This window comes from Myotis yumanensis, unplaced genomic scaffold, assembly GCF_028538775.1.
Source record: "Myotis yumanensis isolate MYYU_CA2020_CCGP unplaced genomic scaffold, mMyoYum1.0.hap1 SCAF_3, whole genome shotgun sequence".
Classification (NCBI taxonomy): Eukaryota; Metazoa; Chordata; class Mammalia; order Chiroptera; family Vespertilionidae; genus Myotis; species Myotis yumanensis.
Window position 1 is genome coordinate 193,782,606 of NW_027223754.1, and position 25,235 is coordinate 193,807,840.

At 49.4% G+C, this 25,235-nt stretch overlaps 1 protein-coding gene across 2 annotated transcripts in view; it reads left to right on the forward strand.

Moving 5' to 3' along the window:
• The window catches only part of VWF (von Willebrand factor), a 131,431-nt gene that overhangs the window by 76,531 nt on the left and 29,665 nt on the right, over positions 1-25,235 (forward strand). For both annotated transcript variants that reach the window (XM_070410831.1, XM_070410832.1), the window contains exons 19-38: positions 1,162-1,265; positions 2,643-2,781; positions 4,092-4,226; positions 6,059-6,205; positions 7,340-7,480; positions 7,628-7,741; positions 9,152-9,308; positions 9,934-10,092; positions 10,521-10,656; positions 13,152-14,530; positions 15,843-15,959; positions 16,053-16,193; positions 16,496-16,639; positions 17,367-17,531; positions 18,463-18,506; positions 19,272-19,449; positions 21,160-21,380; positions 22,600-22,792; positions 22,987-23,328; positions 24,823-25,022. In XM_070410831.1, coding sequence (XP_070266932.1) covers positions 1,162-1,265; positions 2,643-2,781; positions 4,092-4,226; positions 6,059-6,205; positions 7,340-7,480; positions 7,628-7,741; positions 9,152-9,308; positions 9,934-10,092; positions 10,521-10,656; positions 13,152-14,530; positions 15,843-15,959; positions 16,053-16,193; positions 16,496-16,639; positions 17,367-17,531; positions 18,463-18,506; positions 19,272-19,449; positions 21,160-21,380; positions 22,600-22,792; positions 22,987-23,328; positions 24,823-25,022 — 4,356 coding nt within the window. The remainder of the gene's footprint in view (positions 1-1,161; positions 1,266-2,642; positions 2,782-4,091; positions 4,227-6,058; positions 6,206-7,339; positions 7,481-7,627; positions 7,742-9,151; positions 9,309-9,933; positions 10,093-10,520; positions 10,657-13,151; positions 14,531-15,842; positions 15,960-16,052; positions 16,194-16,495; positions 16,640-17,366; positions 17,532-18,462; positions 18,507-19,271; positions 19,450-21,159; positions 21,381-22,599; positions 22,793-22,986; positions 23,329-24,822; positions 25,023-25,235) is intronic.

Sequence of the window (25,235 nt, forward strand, 5' to 3'; positions counted from 1 at the left end):
TTCACTGGAGGGCCATCAGGGCTGTTTTAGATCACTTGGCGGTAGCCACGCCAGAGCAACACCCAGGGCTGCCTCCTGCAGGGGGGACAGCAGCAGATCTACATGTTGGGGTCAGAGTGGGTTTGGCCAGCTCTTCCTGAGCCTACTGTGGCCAGTAGGTCTTAGTCTTTCTTCCCTACCCCAACCGATGAGAGGAGCATAGCATGCTCATGTTGTAACCTCTGTGTTGGTGAGGGGGAGGGCAGGAAAGTGGAGCATCTCTGTGTGTGTGTGTGTGTGTGTGTGTGGGGGGGGGGGGGGTGTCAGGATCTCAGGGACTGGGTAAGGAGGGCACATGTGCGGCCTGAGCTAGTTCCCAGACTCTGGTTTTGGTCCATCTCTGCCTGTGGCCAGCATTTCACCTCCAGGGTAGTAAGTGCATTAATAATTCATTCATTCATTTTATTAAATATATTGTGCATTGTCTTTAATTATAAACATAGTATTTGCTCATTAAAGAACATTTGAAAAAAATATTTAAAACCAATAAAAACAAAATAAAATTCCCCTATCCTAGCCCACCATCTGGAGGCAACTTCTATATTTCCTTTAAGACTTATTTTTGAAATTCGTAATTGGGACCATATGTATATACAGGTTTTTTCTCCCCTGTTTTAAATATTAACAGCATAAGTATTCCTCACATCTTCTAAGATTCTCCCAAAGGCCCATTCTAATAGCTCCATGGACACCATCACCCGGTAAGTCCTTAATGGATTTAATCACTTTTCTATTGTTGAATACTTGGTTGCTACAATATTTTTCCCAACGGTAAGTAATTTTGTGTTAACCTCTGACCGTGACTCTTTTACATTCGGAGAAATCATATGCATGGAAGTTTGGGGCTAAGAATATGTGCATCTCAAAGTTTTCTGACACATGTTATCGAAGAGTCTTCGTTCAGGTTCCCGGTGACCGTGCCCCCATCAGGGTCTGAAGCAGAGGGCAGTCAGAGAGCCTTCAGCTGAGCTAGGGAGTATCCGTGTAGCCGGGTGCCTGTGTCCCCCAAGCCCAGCCCTGGGCGTGGGCTCCAGGGCCTGACTTCTGGCTGAGGCTGCCTCCCCAGCAGAGCTCTGGGTCACTCGCTGTGGCCCCCAAGACTCTTGGGTCGCTTTCCCTTAGGTCCGGCATGAAAACAGATGCGTGGCCCTGGAAAGGTGTCCCTGCTTCCACCAGGGCAAGGAGTATGCCCCCGGAGAGACCGTGAAGATCAACTGCAACACTTGGTGAGGCCCTGGGAGAGGCTTTTTCGGGGACTGAGCCATTGCGGGGGGAGTCAGCGGAGGTGGGGATGAAGGTCAAGATGCTGGGGGGTGAGGGGGCAGACCTCGCCAAGGTTGACCCTTGCCTCCAGCATCTGAGGGAACGTGGTTACTTTTCCCTTTTTTGAGCCTCTGTATCTCTATCTGTAAAATGGGGAGAATCTTTATCACCACCTGTGCTCACCTGCATGGACACTCTTCTAGAGGTTAGTGTTTCCGTTCAGAGAGATGGGGCCTGGAGAAGATGAGGACCTTGCCCCATATCAGTCATTGTACATGTGACCAAGTCACCAAAGGGCGTGGGGTTGGAGGTCCCTTCTCTGGCCTTCTATTGCCCCCTAAGCATATTTCCCGTGAGTGTGCTTATAGTGACACCATTTGAAAAGGCACCTTGTGAGAGTGGCTGGCTTCTCTTCTCCCTTCTGCTTGGCCATCCTTCACATAACCCTCTGCCCTGCTCATTTACCGTGTCTCTGACTTTGGGGCTGTGCACGGCTTTACGGAGAGGCCCATGTGGGCAGAGGCAGGAAGGCGCTTAGCTGTCTGGGGCCTGAGGTCTGAGCTCACCACCTCTGACGCACAGTGGGCTTCCTCATGTCAGCTCCGGTTACCGGGCGGTGGGATGCGGTGTGTGGCAGTCGGCAAGTTGCTGTAGATTTAACCATATAACTGTGCACACAAAGCCTCTCCTGGCAGAAGAGCACGGTTCATCACTATTTGCCCGACTCAGAACGTTCCTGCAGGCCCGTCTTGTTTTCCGCATCAGCCTCGGATGGCATGCAGCCTCAGTGTCTGTTTTTAAAAAATATTTATTTTTATTGATTTCAGAAAGGAAGGGAGAGGGAGAGATAGAAGCATCAATGGTGAGAATCATTGATATGCTGCCTCCTGCAGGCCCCACACTGGGGATTGAGCCTGCAACCTGGACATGTGCCCTGACTGGGAATTGAACCGTGACCTCCTGGTTCATAGGTCGATGCTCAACCACTGAGGCACACTGGCTGGGCAGTGTCTGTTTTGTAGAGACCCTGAGGCTACTCTCAGGCAACTTCCAGGGAGGCCGAGCTTTAGCAAACTTGTAGCAGGCGGTCTACAGAGGGTCTGGGTCTCTTCCCTGGGCTGCCTGGATCACCTGTTCCCTTCTTTGCCTCAGTTTCCCCCTTGTAATGAAGTGCAGCATGACTTCCCTCTCTCCTGCTGGATCCCCCACTTCTTGAGGCTTCCTGAAAGGTTGGGTGGCACCTGGAATATTATGTTCCTTCCTGGCCTCCTCATCCCCCAGGGCCCACATGGGCCCCTCACACCCTTCACACCCACCATCCTGGCCATTTCTGTTCCTAGTGTCTGTCGGGACCGGAAGTGGAACTGCACGGACCATGTGTGTGATGCCACGTGCTCCACCATTGGCGTGGCCCACTACCTCACCTTCGATGGGCTCAAATACATGTTCCCCGGGGAGTGCCAGTACGTTCTGGTGCAGGTGAGAGAGAGGGATGGGGGGAGGGTGCTGTCTGTCCTTAGGCGGGGGTGGGGGCGGGGGGGGTGTGTGTGCAGTCTGGGGTTTCCAGGTCAGAGTCTGCTGCTCTGTCCATAGAATCGACTCTGGGCTGGTTTCTCTAGTGACTGCCCAGCCCCTGAAAGAAGAGCCTACAGAGGTCAGGGCTCGAGCTTCACGTGATCGCCATCTTCCTTTACTTTACCTGATGGAGACATAAACATAGGATAGAAGCTCATTTGTTGACTGGGATTGTTGTGGGGCAAGGCTAATGTCAGCCCAAATCAGTACCAAAACAGAATTAGAACAAGGCATCTAACCCACACAGCCTTATACAGCGGCCCTGGACAGGGGGATGGTTGAAATGACCCCTGGAGTTTGCTTCCCACCCTCTGATTCTATTGCATTCTCCACATTTTCTTTTCTAACCTGGTGCAATTCAGAATGGGCAGGAAGGAGGGTGGGCACAGGAAAGCCACACTGCCCAGCAGGATGAGAAACTACCTAGCTGGTGAGTGAGGGCCCTCTGCCTTCCTCTCCCCGCTGGGTGGATGCCTGTAAATTTCTCTTGCTGGTTGACACCAAAGTGATAAGCAAGGAGGGATGGTGGCTTTTCTCATGAAGAACGAGATGGCTTAACTCTGTGCAGCTTTAAACAAATGTGGTCTCTCTGTCTCCGTTCTTGGGAGGAGGAGGGGTGGGGGCTTGGTATGGTCCGAGGGAGGCCACAGACCCAGCAGCCTTAGTCTCAGAGACTGAGCTGCAGGGTCCTGTGAGTCAGGCAGTGAAGGTAACTGAGCGTGCACGCCTGCTCAGCATGCTGGGAGTGGGGCAGAACCAGCACCCTGACCTGCCATGTGCAGAGCATGCTGGGAGTGTGCAGGGGCACTGACTAGCATGTGCAGAGCATGCTGGGCATGAACAGGGGCACTGACTAGCTGCATGTAGAGCAGCGGTTCTCAACCTGTGGGTCACGACCCCTTTGGCGGTCGAATGACCCTTTCACAGGGGTCGCCTAAGACCATCCTGCATATCAGATATTTACATTACGATTCATAACAGTAGCAACATTACAGTTATGAAGTAGCAACGAAAATAATTTTATGGTTGGGTCACAACATGAGGAACTGTATTTAAGGGGCCAGAAGGTTGAGAACCACTGATGTAGAGCATGCTGGGAGTGAACAGCAGCAGCAACTAGCCAAGCCTCCACCACCCACACCAGAGATGACTTGATGCCAATCTTCTGACCTGGGGAGAGGTGGCAGGAATAATATTTCACCTCTTTCCCCCAGGATTACTGTGGCAGTAACCCTGGGACCTTTCGGATCCTGGTTGGGAACGAGGGATGTGGCTACCCCTCAGTGAAATGCAAGAAGCGGGTCACCATCCTGGTGGAGGGAGGAGAGATTGAACTGTTCGATGGAGAGGTGAGTGGCAGCCCATCCTTTCCCCCTCAGGCCCCCTTGTTCTTCTGTGGGCTTGTGAAGAGCATGTGCCAAGCATTCATTTAGAACTTACGTAAATGGAATATCGTGCAGCCATAAAAGAGTGAGGTGGAGCTGTATCATATGACTGTGACATCCTATATAATAAAAGGTTAACATGCAAATCAACCGAATGGCGGAATGATGGGTCGCTATGATGCACACTGACCACCAGGGGGCAGACGCTAAATGCAAGAGCTGTCTCCTGGTGGTCAATGTGCTCCCACAGGGGGAGCACCGCTCAGCCAGAAGCTGGGTTCACAGTGGTGAGCACAGCGGCAGGAGCCTCTCCTGCCTCTGCAGCAGTTGGACATCCCCCAAGGGCTTCTGGACTATGAGAGGGTGCAAGCCGGGTTGAGGAACTCCGCCCCCGCCCCCCGGTGCATGAATTTCATGCACTGGGCCTCTAGTATTCTATAACAAGTTACAGATGTGTATGCATAGCATGAGCCCATTTTAGTGAAGGTGAAGAGAAAAGCGTGGAGAAAGGTGGTAATGTTATCTGCATAAGGATCAGTGCTTACCTCTGAGGGTGGAGTGGACACTGAAGGGCAGGAGGACTTTTCCTTCTAATTATATGTGTACATAATATATATAGAATACAATTACATATGCATATATATATATATGTATATATGATTATTTGTATTTTGGGAAGTGATGTTTTGGGAATTTTTACTTTTTTTTTACATTTTCAGTTCTTTTTAAATAAATCTTTTTTAAAAAGAGCAGTAACCAGATCCAGGCCCCGTGTAGATCTTTCACATGGTTCTCAGAGGGTATATGAGAACCACCAAGGAGATCTTGTTTAAGATGTTGAGCCTGGCTGGTGTGGCTCAGTGGTTGAGCATCAACCTATGAACCAGGAGGTCATGGTTCGAATCTTGGTTAGGGCAAATACCTGGGTTGCGGCTCGATTCCCAGTAGGGGCGTGTAGGAGGCAGCCAATCGATGATGTTTCTCTCTTATCGATGTTTCTATCTCTATCCCTCTCATTTCCTCTCTCTCTAAAAGTCAACAAAAACATCCATATATATAAAAGCCTAAGCGGCCAAGTGACCGAACAACTGGTTGACTGGTCACTGTGATGTGCACTAACACCAGGGGGCAGATGCTCAATGCAGGAGCTGCCCCCTGGTGGTCAGTGTGCTCCCGACAGGCGCCAGATGCAGGGCTCACGACTGGCGAGCACCGCTGTGGTGGTGCAAGCCTCTCCCACTTGGGACTCCTCTCCTGCTTGGGACTGACTGGGTGCGATCCCACAGCAGGCACAGAGGGTTGGGATGAGCGGTGAGTGGGAGTGGCAGGCAGGAGTGGCAGATGGCATTGGACTGCCAGTTTTGGCCCCATCCCCGTAGGCTATACCGAGGGACCCCACTGATGCATGAATCCGTGCACCGAGCCTGTAGTATTTTAATAAATAAATAAAATCAATTGCCTAGAGATGTTTAAAATCATTGCCACATTAAAAACCTACTTAGGAGGCCACATGTATTTAATGATCAAGTGTCAAAAATTCTTTTAGGGAAGTGATGGATGATCTTCTGCTAGTTGGTTTTGTTGTATTTTTAATCTCATAATTATGATTTTGCTGCCACCTCTATTATTGCCCCTTAGTCAGAAGGTTCTTGGAGAGTGATAGGTGAGACAGACACAGAAACATCCAGGCAGGTGCTGGCCACGAGGGATAAGCTCTCACTGAATGGGACAAATGGAGCTCCATGAGGCAGATATGGGTACTCCCTCTCCCTGTCTCACGCTTCACCCTCCTTCAGGTGAATGTGAAGAGGCCCATGAAGGATGAAACTCACTTTGAGGTGGTGGAGTCTGGCCGGTACATCATTCTGCTGCTGGGCAAGGCACTCTCTGTGGTCTGGGACCACCACCTGACTATCTCCGTGGTGCTGAAGCAGACATACCAGGTCAGTGGCCTTCCTCCACTCTTCCTCATCTTGTCTGTGACTTGCTATTGGTTTTCTTCAGTTTCCTGAGTAGTAGGAAGTAGACACTGTGCCTCCTGATGTCTCAGGGGAAGGTAGGCGGTCTGAAAAGGGGATGCATGAGCAGAATCTTCAGAAAAGGGAGGGAGTGAGCCATGCAGACATCTGGATCAGAGAATTTAGGCACGTGCAAAGGCTGCAGGGTGGATGACGTTTGGAGTGTTTGAGCAAGGATGCCTGTGGCTGGAGCGGAGGGACTTGGGGAGAATTGTCGTTAACAAGGGTAGGCAGGAGGCAGGGATCATACTGTGGGGGCTGTTAAGCCATGTAAAGATCTTGGGCCTTTTGTCCCAACTCTGGGAACATTCTTATGTGTTTCCCAGTAATTCTCCATGTTGAATCAAAATAGGAATAAGTCACATCTCTTTGTCCCAAGACAGTGCTCCAACTATGTTGTAAGAGTAGTGTCTTTTCTTTTCCAGGCCAAATATTTCCAGTTCCTCCCCTAGTTCTTATGTGATGGTTTCCATTCATTCAGTAATCACTTATTGGGACGTGTATACCAACACTGTGATAGGTGAACATGAAGATGAATAAGATCTTATGTCAGCCCTGGTGGCACTTGGTATACATCAGAACCCTGGCCAGCCTGCTATGAACAGGCTGCTGTTTACTCAGGCAAAGGACTCCTGTGTCCATAGTGTAAAGTAGTCAGACCTCTGCACTCTCATTGATGCAACGATGAACTAGCTCCTCTCTCTGCTCAGGCCCTTACTGGGGAGGGTGATGGCTTATATTGGAGATTCCAGAGACAAGACTGCCTAATTCCCACTTGTGCACTTGGCCAACTACAAGACATGGGCAGGCTGTCTCTCTTTGTGAATGATCTTTTTTTCTTTTAACTTTAAAATGAGGTCAGTGAGGAAGGCCAGGAAAAGGCCTTGGCAAGGGCCAGGCTTTGCTGATCACTCTGGTCTCTTCTGGGTCTCCATCCCTGCCTCCCCCCACCCTCCTCTTCTCAGATGAGCGGCCTCCTTTGCTGTCTGGAGCCCTCCTTGCCCTGAGTCAGAATTGGCCCTGAGGTTTGCAATGCTCATGCTCTCAACTTGTCATCAGGAGCGGGTGTGTGGCCTCTGTGGGAATTTCGACGGCGTCCAGAACAATGACTTTACCGGCAGCAATCTCCAAGTTGAGGAAGACCCCGTGGACTTTGGGAATTCCTGGAAAGTGAGCCCGCAGTGTGCTGACACCAGGAAAGTACGTTTGGGGTCTCCTTATGGGCTGCGGGTGGTGGGTGGGGGGGTGGTATGCCCTGCAGTGGTTGCAGGGCTTGGAAGAGGGTCTCTTGGATCCTTCCGGGTTGACTGTTTTGGTCTATTTCTGTTCTCTTGCCCTGTTCCCCAGGTGCCACTGGACTCATCCCCTGCCACCTGCCACAACAACATCATGAAGCAGAGCATGGTGGACTCCTCCTGTAGGATCCTCACCAGTGACCTTTTCCAGGACTGCAACAAGCTGGTGAGGGCTGCCGGGGAGCCAGAGGCAGAGGAGCGCTGAGGGCTGGCCAGTGGTTCGGGCACTCAGAGCACGAGTGTCTAATTCTGGACCCAGCCTGGGAGCCTTTGAAATGATCTGCATGGGGTCACCTTTATTTCGCCCTTCATTGTCGCAAACTGGGAAACAGAAAGGATAATCAACAGTTTATGGGGAAAGCAACGCCTGGCAAGTCATGTTTCTTCTATGCCAGGCCCCGCTCTTCTGGGCATCAGTTATAGAGCTTGTGCCTCCTGAGTTATCTTGTCTCCAACACTAGAGCCAGGAATTTTGTTTTGCTCTTACCTCACTATATCTTCAGACCTGAGTACTCTATCTTCTCCCCTCGTAAAACCCTACAGCTCCTAGGTCTTGTCTCAAAAACCCTTTCCTGGTCTTAGCTCCAGAAAAGGGTGGTGAGGCCTCATTTTATGGCTTGCTTTTGTGTCTTCCTCCCCAATGGTGGTAAGCAATTCCCCAAACACACACATACTGCTGTGTTGCACCACCACTGGGGGCATGACTGGTTGGATACCTGTATCTCAGTTCTCTTTCTATCCATCCAATGATTTTTAGTCCTCGAGGACGCCAAAGATACTCAGGATTCCCTGCTTTGGTGGAATTCCTGGGCATCTGAATGGGAACAGTGGAGACAGTGAGAGAAGTCAGGGGAACCGGGATTGTCGGAGGGTGTTGGAAATAATGACCCACTCAGTGTCTGAATTCATTCCTTTCACAGTGACCCTGAAAGAGGCCAGTGTGTGTAGTGGCATGTTTGGGGGAAGGGAAGGTCAGCCCGATTCCTGTGATTGAATGTGGATAGTGGATAGGCTACCTCTTCATGTAGACCTGTGGTCAGTCCAGGAGTACACAGGCTGGTCCTACTGTCCAACATGCTAGTCCCATAACACCTCATAGGGCAATGTGAGTGGGTCCTGATGTATTTCCTCTCGCTTCTTGCTGAATAGAGGCAAAGGAAATAGAGTGAGCAGTGTGTGTGTGTGTGTGTGTGTGTGTGTGTGTGTGTGTGTGTGTGTGATGTGTCTATGTAAAAAACACTCAAACATCCATGAGGTTGGGAGTAGGTTTTGGGGATGGATGGATTATTGAGCAAATAAGTGGACAGATAGAAACAAATGTTCTTTTGAAAAATTCTTAGACACACCATTCTATGAAGACTGGCTTTACGTAATGTTTCTTGCTGGAATACAGATTAGAAGCTGGAACTTCTGCCTTCTTACCCATTCCCTCTTTAGAAGCATTGACCTACATTTCCCCTCCTACTCTGGACCCCCCTTTCCCGTACTCTGACCACCAGAATGTTCCCATACAGACCAAGAGCCAGAGTGCCTTTGTCTGGTCGCAGGCCTGGGCTATCCTGGTGCTCCCTTACAGGTGGACCCCGAGCCATTCCTGGATGTTTGTATCTATGACACCTGCTCCTGCGAATCTATTGGGGACTGTGCCTGCTTCTGCGACACCATTGCTGCCTATGCTCATGTGTGTGCTCAGCACGGCAAGGTGGTGACCTGGAGGACAGCTACGTTGTGTCGTGAGTCCTGGTGTCCCTCAGGGTCTCAATCAGCCTCCCCTCAACTCTTGTGCATCTAGACATTAAGACCTTAAAGTGGGTGCAGGATGACACCTTCATGGGAGAGAAGGCAGAGCTCTAGTGTGGGGATGGATGGCAGAGGGCAGAAGGGAGTTAAGACACTGATATGAGTGAGGAGGGACAGGGGACAGGGATCAAAGACATTAATATGTAGAGACCCTTACTCTGGAGAAATTCTGGAAGAGGGAGGAGAGGGAACACTGATGAAAAGAAGAGGGAAGTGAATATATGTCTTTAACTAGACACTATATTTGCCAATATGAGCGATCAACTCATACATTTATGTAGGGTCTTCCTCGGGTGTAAGCAGCTGATGGTTTCTATATGGAAAACCGATTCAGAACCACTGAGTTCCTGGTTTAGGTGCTTTACAAGTCCAGCAGCCTTTAATATTGGTGACTCCTGTAGTTCCTTTGTCCCCAGTGTTCTCGTCACCTCCCCCAGCGCCATCACCACCACCACTGGTCTCACCACATCTGTCTGGGGCCTGGCTGCAGTCCTGGCATCTCAGTGGGCACAGGACTGCCTATGCTTTAATGGTTACGCTCATTTCTTGTCTACACAGCCCAGAACTGTGAGGAGAGGAATATCCGGGAGAATGGGTACGAGTGCGAGTGGCGCTACAACAGCTGTGCCCCTGCCTGTCCCATCACGTGCCAGCACCCCGAGCCACTGGCCTGCCCCGTGCAGTGTGTGGAGGGCTGCCATGCACACTGCCCTCCAGGTCAGCCACCTGCCCTGTGTGGGGGCGGATGGAGGGGTGGGACAGTTTGTCAGGAAAGGTGATTCCTTGTCCTATGTCATCTCAACCTTGCCCAGTGGTGCCCGATCCCCAACCGTATAACCCAGGTCCTGTTTGCACGTGTCCTTCCATCAGAGCCAGGTCAGCTATGATTTTTGTCAAGTTGATCTTCTGTTTGCTTATTCATGGGTCTATTGCCTGGAGCAGCACTTTCTTTAAAAAAAATGTTTTTATTGATTTTTAGAGAAAGAGGAAGGGAGAGGGATATATAGAGAGAAACAGCATTGATTGGCTGCCTCCTGCATGCCCCCTTCTAGGGATTTAGCCCACAACCTAGGCCACCTTTAGTTAAAGGTAAGTTTTCCTTGTAAAGGTGAGTTTGGGCTCCTGATGAGAGGTTTGTCATGCAGGGAAAATCCTGGACGAGCTTTTGCAGACCTGTGTTGACCCTGGAGACTGCCCCGTGTGCGAGGTGTCTGGCCAGCGCCTGGCCCCTGGAAAGAAAGTCACCTTGAACCCCGGCGATCCCAAGCACTGCCAGATTTGGTAAAACCTGGTTGTTTGAAGCATGAGTCTTACTGTCTACTCTGGGGACCTGCTCAGAGGTGTAGGTTTTGAAAAAATGCCCTCGCTATGTGAGTTGAAAGGTAGTTTTTGTTTAGCTTGTTTTTCTTGCTTTAAGGACAGACTAGATTGCTTCTCCAGAAAACATCTCTTAAGAGAACCATTAGGCTTTTTCTTCTTTTTTATTTTATTAATCCTCACCCAAGGATATTTTCTCCATTGATTTTTAGAGAGAGTAGAAGGGTGGGGGAGAGACATAGAGAGAAACATTGATGTGAGAGAGACACACATCGATTGGTTGCCTCCTGCACTTGCCCTGACTGGTGCCAGGGATCAAACCTGCAACCCAGGTATGTGCCATTGACCAGAATTGAACCCGGGACCCTTCAGTCCTCAGGCTGATGCTCCAACCACTGAGAAAAACTGGCTAAAGTCCATTAGACTTCTTAACCTCTTCTTGCTGGAGAATGGGTGAAGTCTCACATTGTTCCTGGAGGTCACATCTAGTCTATGAAAGTCAGGTTTCCTTTTTTCGTTGGAGATGGGGATGCAGAGAAAGAAAGTGAGGCAGAGCCCTGACCCCTCAGTGTGACTTAGACACCTCCGGGCCACAACCCAGTCCCAGGACAGGGCTTTTGTAACTGGGAGGGAAGACCCTGGGTTTTCTCACTCGACTGTCTCTGGGAGTAGGGGAGCTTGGGGAGGTGAGAACGAGTCCCCAGGGTGAGCACTGAGCTTTATGAAGTCCTGCTCCTAAGTAACGAACATGCATTTGGATGTTGATATATTCATATATTCAATACCACTTCTTATGGGAACTTAAACTTGAGAACTTAAATTCACTGGGGAAGGGGCCATGGCTACAGCTGCCAGAGTCAGATCCAGCCACAGCCATCTGTATAAACATGAGTGAACACTGCCCGGGGTGAGTTCTCTAGCAAACACAGGAAACTAGAAAGTATGTCACTCATGTACTGTTAGCAAAGATGGAAGCAATAAATCGTGTAGGCCACAAGGAAGTGGGAATTAACTTCCCGGTAAGACCCTGCCTATCCACTTGCTCTCTGCTGACATGGAGACTAAGGAATAAAGGAAGGGCCAGACGCTGGCATGGGGCTCTGAGCCATAGGACATGAGTGTAGAGCCATTTCCCCACCACTCTCTGCTGGCCACAGGGAGGGCAGCTACCAGGGGCAAACAGGTGTGGACAGTAGTTCCAAAGCTGGAGCATCACCTGGGAAGTGGGCCACAGGGCACACATCCCACTGCTCTTGGCCTTACTGGGAGTGCTGAGGGCAAGTTACCTCAAAGGCCAAGAGTTTACAGAAGAGAAGGTACTAGCCTGGGTTGCATCTACAGTCTGGCATAGCCTGCCACTCTCCAGAACACTGGTGGAAGGGAGAAGGGGCCAGAAGGACTGGGAAATTTGGACTGGTAGTGTAGGAATGTGTGTCAGAGGCAACTGCTCTGCTAAAGACTCGTGGTATGTGCTTGGGGCTGGGTGCAGGGTCTAGCCAGTTCCTGGCATGTGACAGGTGCTTCCATATGTCTGCTGGAGGATTGAATGAATGAGCCACTGACTTTCCCCCATCAAACATCTTGGGGATATATTAAACATGGTCCAAAATTCATCCAGTTTAAATCCTGTTATAATGAACTAGAGGTCCAGTGCCCAGATTTGTGCAATGGTGGGGTCCCTTGGCCTGGCCTGCACCCTCTCCCAATCCGGGACCCCTCGGGGGATGTCGGACTGCTGGTTTCAGCCTGATCCCCGCAGGCCAGGCCAAAGGACCCAATTGGTGCATGGATCCATGCACCGGGCCTCTAGTATGCATATAAGATCTTTGGTTAATCTCTTCCTGCCCTCCCCTCTCCCCCCTTCCCTCTGAGATTCATCAGTCTGTTCTATGTTTCCATGCCTGTGCATTGAGCATCTGCCCCCTGGTGGTCAGTGCACATCATAGCTACCAGTTGAACGGTCTAAAAGTAGCTTATGCTTATATATATGGTAGATACTGTAAAGCATTTATATTCAGTAGAACATTCATGAGTCCTGGTCAGTGTCAACATTTTAGAGTAATATTTGTCTTTGGAGTTATTTGGCAGAAGGTTTGGGTTGTAATTAAATATTTGAATTGCTAGAGATGTAGTTTGATTAAAAAAAAATCTTCTTTCAATGGCTGTGTGGATGGCCTGAAAACAAGAAGGATTCTTTTTCAGGTCCTAGTAAAGTTTGGCTTGTAGAATCCAGGGAAGCCTTTGCTGTGTGTGTGTGTGTGTGTGTGTGTGTGTGTGTGTGTGTGTTAGGGGACGTATGTCAAAAATGATGTCTCTCTTGGGTGGAGAGTGACCCATGAGAGCTCAGTGCAGGTGGGCCAGGCAGGCAGGTGTATAGAAACAGGAGCAGCGGTTCTGAGTAGGGCTGAGAAGAGATCAGAGCCTCTTCTGGAACCATTTCTCTTTCTCTCCCTCTGCAGTCACTGTGATGGTGTCAACCTCACCTGTGAAGCTTGCAGGGAACCTGAAAACCTAGAGGTGCCCCCCACGGAAGGCCCGGTCAGCCCCACCACCCCGTATGTGGAGGACACCCCCGAGCCGCCGCTGCACGACTTCTTCTGCAGCAAGCTGCTGGACCTGGTCTTCCTGCTGGACGGCTCCTCCAAGCTGTCCCCGGCCGAGTTCGAGGTGCTGAAGGTCTTTGTGGTGGACATGATGGAGCGCCTGCACATCTCCCAGAAGCGGATCCGCGTGGCGCTGGTGGAGTACCACGAGGGCTCCCACGCCTACATCCAGCTCAGGGACCGGAAGCGGCCCTCGGAGATGCGGCGCCTCGCCAGCCAGGTGAAGTACGCGGGCAGCGCAGTGGCCTCCACCAGCGAGGTCCTCAAGTACACACTCTTCCAAATCTTCGGCAAGATCGACCGCCCCGAGGCCTCCCGCATCGCCCTGCTCCTGACGGCCAGCCAGGAGCCCCAGAAGTTGGGCCGGAACTTGGTCCGCTACGTCCAGGGCCTGAAGAAGAAGAAGGTCATCGTGGTCCCGGTGGGCATCGGGCCGCACGCCAACCTCAAGCAGATCCGCCTCATCGAGAAGCAGGCCCCCGAGAACAAGGCGTTTGTGCTCAGCAGCGTGGACGAGCTGGAGCAGCAAAGGGACGAGATTATCAACTACCTCTGTGACCTCGCGCCCGAGGCTCCGGCCCCGACTCAGCCCCCTCCTATGGCCCAAGTCACCGTGGGTCCGGAGCACTTGGGGGTTTCGACGCTGGGGCCCAAGAGGAACTCCATGGTTCTGGATGTGGTGTTTGTTCTGGAAGGGTCGGACCAAATCGGCGAGGCCAACTTCAACAGGAGCAAGGAGTTCCTGGAGGCGGTGATCAGGCAGATGGAGGTGGGCCAGGAGAGCATCCACGTCTCGGTGCTGCAATACTCGTACACGGTGACCGTGGAGACCACCTTCCGCGAGACACAGTCCAAGCAGGATGTCCTGCAGCGGGTGCGGGAGATCCGCTACCAGGGCGGCAACAGCACCAACACGGGGCTGGCCCTGCAGTACGTGTCGGAGCACACCTTCTCGGCCAGCCTGGGAGACCGAGAGCAGGCACCTAACCTGGTCTACATGGTCACCGCGAACCCCGCCTCTGATGTGATCAAGCGGATGCCTGGTGACATCCAGGTGGTGCCCATCGGCGTGGGCCCTCATGCCAACGTGCTGGAGCTGGAGAGGATTGGCTGGCCCAATGAGCCCATCCTCATCCAGGACTTCGAGACGCTCCCCCGAGAGGCCCCTGACTTGGTGCTGCAGAGGTGCTGCTCCGGAGAGGGGCTGCAGATCCCCACCCTCTCCCCCGCCCCAGGTACGTGGGCATCTTGCATAGGTGCCATGCCTTGGTGGAGAGATGCCTCTTAGGTTCCAATCCCGGCTCCCTTGCTCTGTGCCTTTGGTCACATCCACCTCCAGAGGGCCTGTGTCTTCACCTCCCAGGCAGGGAGAGGCGTTTGTGATCCTTTATTGAGGAGGATCTGTTTTTGTGCATTCAAAGGTAATGCAAGTCTATTGTTAAAGTTTAAATAATACCAAATATAGGGAGTGAAAAATATTTATTCATCACACAGCCTCATCCTACCCAACCCCACTCCCTGCCTTGGAGGTAACCTGTGACATTTGGTGATGACCAGCTTTTTGACCACACTGGATGGATGCAATTATTCTAAGTAGCTGACACTCTTTGGAGGCAAGGCCAAGAAATGGTGACAGGTAGCAGTTAAGTGCTCAGATTCTGTAGCCGGACTGCCTTGGTTTGAATCTCACCTCTGCCACTTACTAGCTGGGCAATTATGGCAATTTTAGGGGTAATAATTTTGGGCAGGTACCTCTGTGTGTATCTGTCTCCTCATCTGTAAAATGGGGATAATAATAGTACTTTTTTGAAATATGTTTAGAACAGTTCCCAGCACACAGCAAGTGCTTGCCACTCTGCTACGATTACTGCCTTCAGAATGGATACTTATTTGGCGTGTCTGGGACCATCCCAGAGTAACTAGCCTTATTTTAATGTCTCTTTATCCTCCCACTTTGACTCAGTGCCTTTGTTTCTTTGTTCTTGTTTTAACCAGAGCCACAGATTTATTGAAATTCTTGTGATATTTCTATGAAGAACAGGAATAGCGTCACCCTACCCAGTCTCAGAATGGTGTTTAGGCCAGAGTTTGCTTCCTCACTATGATCTGTGCCAGAGCAGTTACAGGAGCAGTAGGATTTAGAGTCAGAATACCTTACAGCACTTACCTCCCATAAGACTGAGGCCATACTGCTGCTCCATTTCCTTTTGCCATCTCCCTGTTTTGCTGCTCTAATATCTCACTCAATTCTGGAAGAGTTGCAGCCTCCTGTTACTGTGAGAACAGATGCCTCTTGCTTTTATGGGGAGGCATTTAAACTGCCTTTGAGTGGCACTGGAGTCTTCCCAATAGCTCCAAGTCTGGGGCACTCCTGGACCCCTTACCTCCTCCCAGGCTCATCTTGCCATCCTGCAGGACCAATGGTGACACATCCTTTGATGGTGCCACGTGGTTGGTGGTGCCCCACACCTGCCCATTGAGTGCAGCTGTGTGCTGCAGTGGCCGGTCCTCTGCTGGCACTGTGCTCACCTTCCTATCTCTCTGCAGACTGCAGCCAGCCCCTGGATGTGATCCTCCTCCTGGACGGCTCCTCTGGCTTTCCAGCTTCTTACTTCGATGAAATGAAGAGTTTTGCCAAGGCTTTCATTTCAAAAGCCAATATCGGTGAGTGAGGCGCCTGAAGGAGCAGGTTAGAAAGGGGCTCTTCCTGGCGCTCTGCTTGCTCGAAAGAGCCATTCCGTGTCCTCTTTCTGCCAGGGCCTCAGCTCACGCACGTGTCCGTGCTGCAGTACGGGAGCATCACCACCGTCGATGTGCCGTGGAACGTGGCCCAGGAGAAGACCCAGTTGCTGGGCGCTGTGGACCAAATGCAGCAGGAGGGAGGCCCCAGCCAAATTGGTAACGTAGTACCATGGCCTGGGATGCAGGGGCTGCGTCTGGTCCTCATTCTTGGCATAAGTGAGGAGTGACCTTGGCCAGTCACTTTGGTTTTGGCCTCAGTTTTCTTTGCTGTAAAGGGAGGGCCTAGATGCTCTTTCCGGTCTCATCTGGATCTCACTTGTGTGCGGGACTCCCTGAGTCTCTGAATCATTCCACTTTGGTGGCCTAAGGATCCACCTGGAGACAGGATGCCCAGTTGGCTTCAGAAACGCCTTCCCCGCAGCCATGACTCACTTGTGTGGTCTGTTCTCCACTCTCAGGGGATGCTCTGGGCTTTGCTGTGCGATACATCACGTCAGAAGGCCATGGTGCCAGGCCAGGCGCCTCTAAGGTGGTGGTCATCCTGGTCATGGGCGCCTCCACAGACTCCGTGACTGCAGCTGCCGAGGCCGCCAGATCCAACCGTAAGTGTCCAGTGTCCAGTGTCCACTCTGAGTCTGTGCTAAATTGCCCGAGGACCGAAAGTGGGAAGGTGTTACTTCCAGATATCCCGGCTGATTTAAATGCTCCATACCTGCATGCGGCCTGGTTTCAAGCAGCAGGAAATCATCCAATCCCTGTGCTATTTGGAAACCAAGTAGTAATAAGTGTGTGTTAACCCTCCATTTGTCTGCATTCTTTAGATTTTTAACCTTTACTTTTCACTTTGTGTCCAGGAATGGGTCATAGCTCACACTTTTTTTTTTGAAGTGGTATCCTTGGTCTCTCACCACCCTCTCCATGTCTGAGGCCAGAGGGATTCATATGGGGCCTTGAGAACCATTGGGGAACTTCCCGTATTCAGAGCCCTTTTCTAGTACCAGCCTGATGGGTTTGGGGGATGAGTAATGGAAAGAGACAAAGGCTGCTGCTTTAGGGAGGGGATGAAACAAGTGTGACCCAGCCTGGGTGTCCCATAACAACTTGTTCTGTGATATCAACAGAATGTGAGCCCGGACAGGTGGTGTGGTGCTGAGGGAGGGCCAGGTGATGGAATGGCACTAAGTCCTCTCATGGCCACCTGTGAATGTCCAGTCTGGAAAACATAAGGCTCTATACAGATACAGGGAGTAGCTTCAGGCCAGTCCACTTTGTGCCCACCTGACCAAAGCAGGTTGGCAGAGACCCTTTCTTGTACCTCTGCTCACTCAGGAGTGACAGTGTTCCCTATCGGAATCGGGAATCGGTATGACCCAGCCCAGCTGAAGATCTTAGCAGGCCCAGGCGCCAGCTCCAACGTGGTGAAGCTCCAGCACATCGAAGACCTCCCTACCATAGTCACCCTGGGCAGTTCCTTCCTCCACAAGCTGTGCTCTGGTGAGTCTGGTAATATCTTTCTTCCCCCCACTCTCAAAAAATAAAAACAAAAGCAACAAAGCCCATTTCAGAGACCCGAGGGTGCTCAGGCACAAGATGTTGGTCTTGAAGGAAGATTGTTGTATAGATCAGGACCTTTAAGTTTCTGCTCATGAAAGGTGTATACTATGAATCTCCAAGGGGCTACCAGACAGCTTGATGGGAAGAGCCCTCTTTCCTGTTCTAACTGCCCATCCAAACTTTAGCAGAAAAAGCCCATGCTCAGTTGTGCACAGGGATCTTGGATAAAGGAGTAGAAAATAGAACAGGGAACCTCAGCATCCTGTAGATCATGGTCTTCTTCCTCCTGCCCTAGACTCACTCTCAGCAAGAATATATGGGCCTTTAGAAACACAGTAACATAGAATCTAATATCAAAGTACCATAGTTTAAGTTGACGTAAGATTAGAAACCTTCTTTTAACCACATATGATTTATTTGACCTGGTTTAATATGCATTCCTAATGTAATTAGTGGCGAGTCAAAACCTACTACAGAATTATTGCCCTTTCCTCCTGGTAGGAATTTTCAGGATTCCTTTCAAGTGTTGAGGATCTTGCCTCATTTCCTCCCTACTCCCCCCACTGCACTGACCTATGAAAGAGGGAAAGGAGATACTGACTTTGAAAAAGCTTTATGAACCATCGTTATTGCTGTGTTATCACTATTGCTGTCATCACTATTAGAAATAACCACAAAGCCTGCCTGAAGAAGCATGGGATGCCGCCTCTTATCGAGTGTACCCACAATCTCACTGTTAGACCCACTCAGATTATTTTCAGAGTTAAGTCAACTTCAAGAACTAGCCCAGGTAGCCCATACAGACATTGTGAATGGCTTAGACCTTCTGGGTGATGGGTGGGAACTCAGATCTAGTTTGTGTCTGTTTCAGGGTACATTGGAGTTTGCATGGATGAGGATGGAAATGAGAAGAGGGTAAGTTCCCTTATGTTGACCTTGAAAGAAAGATCAGAAATGTATATTTTGGGCCCTTGTTCCTCCTTGTACACTTTTCTTTCCTTATGGTCTTGGTCCAGTTCTTTTTCTTACCATTATATTACGTTCTGTTTGTTTTCTTTTTTGAGGGGAGGGGATGGGTCCACCTGTGAATCTTGTGTTCTGTCTCCTTGCCATTTAGGCCTATTGTCGGGGGGGGGGGGGGCAGGGGGGGGGGACTCCCTTCTCCGTGTCCTGCATGGGGAGAGAGAGAGAGAGACATAAACTGGTTCTTTTAAGTAGAGGCGCTTTGGGATTTGAGAAATGAAAAGACAGGACACAAATAGAATAAGTTGGGACCGGGTGTGGCGTCTGCCCTCTGATAGAGGGACAGACAGATGCGCAGCACCAGAAATAAATTTAATATATATTCAAGGTAACGGGAAGTTACATCACATCTGGGTGGGCCTTGAGTTCCTGGCAACATAATAGGACCCATCCCCCTTAGCACCTGGCGGGAAAAGTCAGACTGAGTGGCGTCCTAGCCTCTTGATTAGGACCACCCCCAAGGCATGGCTCTGCCTGAGCTCTGAGTTCAGCTGACATATTTAAAAAACGCCGAGAAAGTGCTTGCCAGCAGCCCTCCATAGCCTATGTCCAGGTTTTAGTCTCTATGTCCTCAGAGGGGTCTTGGCCTGGTAGATGGGCTTAGAGTTGGAGCACCTCATCCTATGTTCTGCCTAAATCTGGTTCTTTCTTTTGCAGCCTGGGGATGTCTGGACCTTGCCAGACCAGTGCCACACAGTGACGTGCCTGCCAGATGGCCAGACCTTGCTGAATAGTCATCGGGTCAACTGTGAACGGGGCCCAAAGCCTTCGTGCCCCAACAGCCAGTCCCCTGTCAGAGTGGAAGAGACCTGTGGCTGCCGCTGGACCTGCCCCTGTGAGTCCTTTGCTTCTCCAGCCTAGACAGTGCTAAAGGGGCAGTGCTTTTAGCTGGGCTGTGCAGAAAGGTAGACCAGAGGCTAAGCACCCTCACTCCTCACCACACGCATGCACAGTGCTATCTTTACCCATGTTCACACCCTATCATATCCTCTGGACAGGTTTCCATTCAGTCCCGGGGATCCCTGTTCTCTTCCTGTGTCTTTGTTTTTATTTGTTTCTTTGTTTGTTTTTGTTAATCCTCACCTGAGTATATTTTCTTATTGATTTTAGATTGAGTAGAAGAGAATAAGGGAGGGAGAAGGAAGAGAGAGAGAGAGAGAGAGAGAGAGAGGCGATGTGAGAGAGACACATCAATTGGTTGCCTCCTACATGCACCCTGAATGGGGCTGGGATTGAATTTGCAACCCAGGTATGCAAATTGATCGTGATCTTTTGGTGCAAGGCCAACACTCTAACCACTGAGCAACACCGGCCAGGGCTCTTCCTATGTTTTTGTAGGGCACACATGGTGGACAGGGACATTTTCATTCACTTGCCAAGTGTGAGCTCACACCATTTCTTTACCTTGTGACTTATTACATTCTCCTAGAAGTTGGGGCTCGATTCCTCGACAATATTCCTAGCTGGAGTATTTGGGATCCCTTGCAGCATGGATGTCAACAGGCCAGGAGCATTCAGTACGGCCAGTTGGAAATGCCTGGCTGCTCAGGGACTTAGGGGAGTTTGAGTGGAAGAAGCTCTTGGAGAGGCTGCTCAGCTCTGACCGATGGTACATCCAGACCCACCATCTGTTAGTGGCTGTGTTGCCTTGGTGTTCAGGTGGAGATTGCCTGTCTGGGAGTGAGGGATGTTAGAGTAGCCTCACTGACTCACTAAACTGCCTCTAAGTTCTTTCTTGGGCTTTTATTTACCCACCGCCATAGATGTGATCATGGTTTGTCTGGAAAGCTCACCTCCAACTTCATCTAGGTCCACAGTTAGCTTTCAAATCATGTATGGCAGTGGTGCCTTCCATGGGGGGGATTTTCACGGAATCCTCTTACATAGATGCAAGATGATTAGTATTCCCAAGTGGTGTTGTAATTGGAACCTTGAGAATTTGTTGATTACATGAGTGAATGAGTGGCAAATGAGGGAGTGCTGAGACCCAACTGTTTGTTTTGGCTTTGGAAGTATTTCTTGTGTGCGATCTCTTAAGGGATCAAGTCGACATGGCCACTTGTACTGTTAGTCACTTGGCAGCTGAAAGGACACACGTGTTTTTAGGTGAACTTTCTTTACAGTGAGATCGTGAGCTCATGCCTTGCTTAGCTCCTCATGATTTCAATGAGTCATAGCACCCCTAGAACTTAACTTTGTTTCTTGGGCCAAGGCAGAGTAGAGCATTCACTTCGCACGTTACAATTTTTTTTTTTTTTAAATATGGTTCTATAATTTGCCACATTTTTTTTTTTATGTAATGCTTGTTCTTGTAAGCTTTCTCTAGGAAAAGATTTAATGACCATGTGTTACTTACCTGAGGCACTCTACCTCTCAGAATCTCAGATTCCTAATCTATAAAAAGGAGGAAATGAAACTATAGGACTTCAAAGGGCCCGTTATGCTCTCAACTCTGTTTATCTGTGTGCACTTTGGTAACACTGCCTCTTTGTGTGGATGGGAGTTTGGATAATGTCACATCCCTCATTTGCTGTCCCCTGTCCAGGTGTGTGCATGGGCAGCTCTACCCGGCACATCGTGACCTTTGATGGGCAGAATTTCAAGCTGACAGGCAGCTGTTCCTATGTTCTATTTCAAAACAAGGAGCAGGACCTGGAGCTGATTCTCCATAATGGTGCATGCAGCCCTGGGGCGAGGCAGGCATGCATGAAGTCCATTGAGGTGAAACATAACGGCCTCTCGGTGGAGCTCCACAGCGACATGGAGGTGAGGTGCCTTTTGTGGGTCCCATGGCAAGGCAGCCACATGGACATGGTGGCAGTTGGTTTTAGCTGGCACTCCTATTAGAGACGCAGCCCTCTGCCTAACTAGCAGAGAACCACCTTCTTTGGAGGGGCTTCTTGCCATCTCCCTTGTTTTGGTGTGATTTCATGTTGTTCTGGGCCCAGATTTGGTACCAATTTTAGGTAGCATTAAATTGTGAAGGTAGTGCCAGATTCTGGCACTGGTAGAAAATTGGGGTTGACAGCAGTACTATTTACCCAGCAGGCATTATGAACCCAGTGCCTCGGGCTTGTCAGCTTTCCAAAAGAAACTATTTAGTGCCTAAATTAGGGCATTTGGAAATATGTAGGGCCTCAAGAAAATGTATGGCTCCAAAATTCAAAAAGAAAACTGCAAAACCGGTTTAAATAAATGTTTGGTTAAACGCTTACTAAAGCTTATATTATGCCAATTTCTTTACTTGTTCATTTAGAAATCATAAATATTTCATTATGTGAAAACAACTTATAGGTTAGATCTCATTTTGCAAGAATTCTTGTATATGCAAAGCAATTGCTGAAAAATCAGAGCTAGTCATATATTAAATGAGTAACTCACAGCCAAAATTTTAAAATTAGAAAGGAGAAAAAGCCTTCCAAAATGTTTACAACAAAAATAATATGTGAATAAGATGTGAATATATTGAATATGTTTGATATGCTGTGTGATGGGGCCTCCCAAGAGCTCCTAATGACTCTCCCCCACAAAACCAAACCAAACCAAACCAAACCAAACCAAACCAAAACAAAACAAAATAAACCAAACCAAACCAAACAAAAAACTTAAAATAGTCCTGTTAGTTGTTCCTGGAGACACTGATGAGCTGGCAAAATGGCAACTTTCCCACCCTATCCTGAAGGGGTTGTCCTACCGTGTGGAGCACACAGAGACTCAAAGTTCAAGGTGCTTCAACCGCTGGGCTTTCAGGTTCCAGGTTCATGGGTCTCTGTACAGTATTATAATAGTCTGTTTTCATGCCAAGCTCTTCAAAACTCCTTTATCTTAGAAGAGCTGCTGATAAACATCAGGGTTTGTGGACAACCCTGGAATTGAGTGTGGTGAATGTTGGAGACTGCTAGTAACTTCAGGAAGAAGCTAAGAGTGAAATTTTAGGATTCCTTATTGCTGTGACAACTGATGGGTTATTTTCTTCTTTGGGCAGGTGGGGGTGAATGGGATTCTGGTCTCTGTCCCTTACATGGGTGGGGACATGGAAGTCAACATCTATGGTGCCATCATGTATGAGATCAGATTCAATCATCTTGGCCACATCTTCACATTCACTCCACAAAACAACGAGTTCCAGCTGCAACTCAGCCCCAAGACCTTTGCTTCAAAGATGTATGGTCTCTGTGGTAAGAACATCTTGAACTCTCCCTCCTTTTATATTTGTAAACCTTCCTTGCTCTACTCTCAGGACTCTTGGATGCTTGTATTTCTGGGTCCAGTAGCAAGTTTCAGATGCTGGTGGGGATGGAGAATGACCAGGTCTCTGGCATCAATATGATGGCACCCACAGCTACCAGCCTGTCTTTCCTTGTTTCTCTAGGGATCTGTGATGAGAATGGGGCCAATGACTTTATGCTGAGGGATGGCACGGTCACCACAGACTGGAAAAGGCTCGTCCAGGATTGGACTGTGCAGCAGCCGGGGAAGACATGCCAACCTGTTCCCGAGGAGGAGTGTCCCATCTCCAGCACCTCCCACTGCCAGGTCCTCCTCTCTGCACTGTTTGCTGAGTGCCACAAGGTCTTTGCTCCGGCCACATTTTATGCCATGTGCCAGCAGGACAGTTGCCACCTGGAGCAAGTGTGTGAGGCGATCGCCTCTTATGCCCACCTCTGTCGGACTAATGGGGTCTGTGTTGACTGGAGGACAACTGATTTCTGTGGTGAGTATCTATATGTACCCCCTAAAATTTGTGAATACCAACTAATTGTGGGCTTTCTCAACTTCTCTGGTACTCAGATTCTTTATCTGGGTAATGAGGATCAAAATCCCGCATTTCTTCTGATCTAGGATTTCAGTTAGTATCAAAGAAGGTGGGAGATGTATAAGTAATTTGAGTGTTGAATTTCTATGTAAATGAAAACATGATCATTTCTATTAGTATTCTAGTGTTCAGACAAATGTGATTTTAATGTGTTAGGCACAGACGGGCACCAGCAAAGTACAGAATAATCAGTCATTTTGAATTTAAAGTTCCACCAAGCTTTAGCAAAGCCTCCCAGAGTAGGCCATGCCTGAGCAGAATTTTGGAGTGTGAGTGGAATTTTGTCATTTGAATACCAAGAGTTTTCTTAGTTACAGATGCCACAGGGTAGATAGCTCCCCTTCAAGGTTAGCTTCTCTATTTGGACTTGAACTAATATAATCCCTTACTCTTATTTGGTAGGGAGAAAGGGGTAGAGAAATGAATATATACAAGCATCTTGGAATCTCAGGATTTATGAGTTTATAATTATACAGCTGTCAGCAACTCTTACATGGGGCTGGAGGACTTGGGCATCCTAGTCGCAGCTCAGCTCCTGATGGGCACCAGTTTCTGCATCTTAGAATGAGACAATCGGACTAGACAACCCCTAGGTTCCTTTGAGCTCTGGTTTTCTGAGTGCATGTGGATGGTACTGCCCCCTTTCCATCTGCCTGCAGATCAAAGGGCAAATGTTAGTTTCTGAGTTACCTCTATCACCTTCTCTGCTTAGCTATTTTGTTGGTCTACCTCCTATTTGTGCATAGAAAAACCCTGGATGCTCAAAATCCTTGGAGACTTTCTCTGCGTTGGCACCATGAGAACCTGAGAAAGGGGCTGAGGAGGGCCAGGGTGGGAGGAATGAATTACCTTGTAGCTTCTCTCCCAAGGCAATTCATCATACCTGTAGATTCCTTACTTCATTTTAAGAGGAGTTTGTAAGCATTAAATATAAATGTATTCAAAAGAAAGAACCATGATACTTCCTAAGGACAGGTTTTATAACCAGTTATGATTAAATTTGGCTGCTCTGTCACACAGTGATCAGAGGGAGGTGGCTCCAGCTGTTTCTTAGCCTCCAACTGGATTCTAGCTTTTTGCTCACCCTCACTTGGGTGTGGGTTTTCCTCATAGTTTAAAATGAAGCTCTAGTTATCATATCTAAGTTCTGAGAAGCAGAATGGGTGAAGGATGGAAAAGGGAAAAAGGGTATGCATAGTTGTTTTTTGAAAAAAGATTCCTGGAGGCTGCTATAGGAGTCTACCCTTCTTCTTCCATTCATAGGTCAAAACTTTGTCACATGACTACACTTAGTTGCAAGGGAAGTTGGGAAATGTAGTCTTTATTCTGGGTGCCTCTATTTCCCTCTGGTGGGTGTGAGCCATCCAGAGTGACCTCCTTCTCCATCTGCAGCTATGTCCTGCCCACCATCCCTGGTGTACAACCACTGTGAGCATGGCTGCCCCCGGCACTGTGAGGGCAATTCAAGTTCCTGTGGGAACCATCCCTCGGAAGGTTGCTTCTGCCCCTCACACCAAGTCATGCTGGAAGGTAGCTGTGTCCCCGAGGAGGCCTGCACCCAGTGTGTCGGTGAGGATGGAGTCCGGCACCAGGTAGGAGCCCTGGTCTTTCACCTCCCATGGGGCTGCTTCTCTCTGGGTTCAGTAGGATGAAGTGTTCACCAGTGATTGGCCCCTTCCAACTTTAGCAGCAGGGGTTGACTCTTAAGGGGGTCATTGAGGGGTAGGGGAGCAGTATGACATAGTGGCTTTTGAGTTAGACCTTGGTTCATATCTTGAGTCTGTCATATATTAGCTATGTTACTA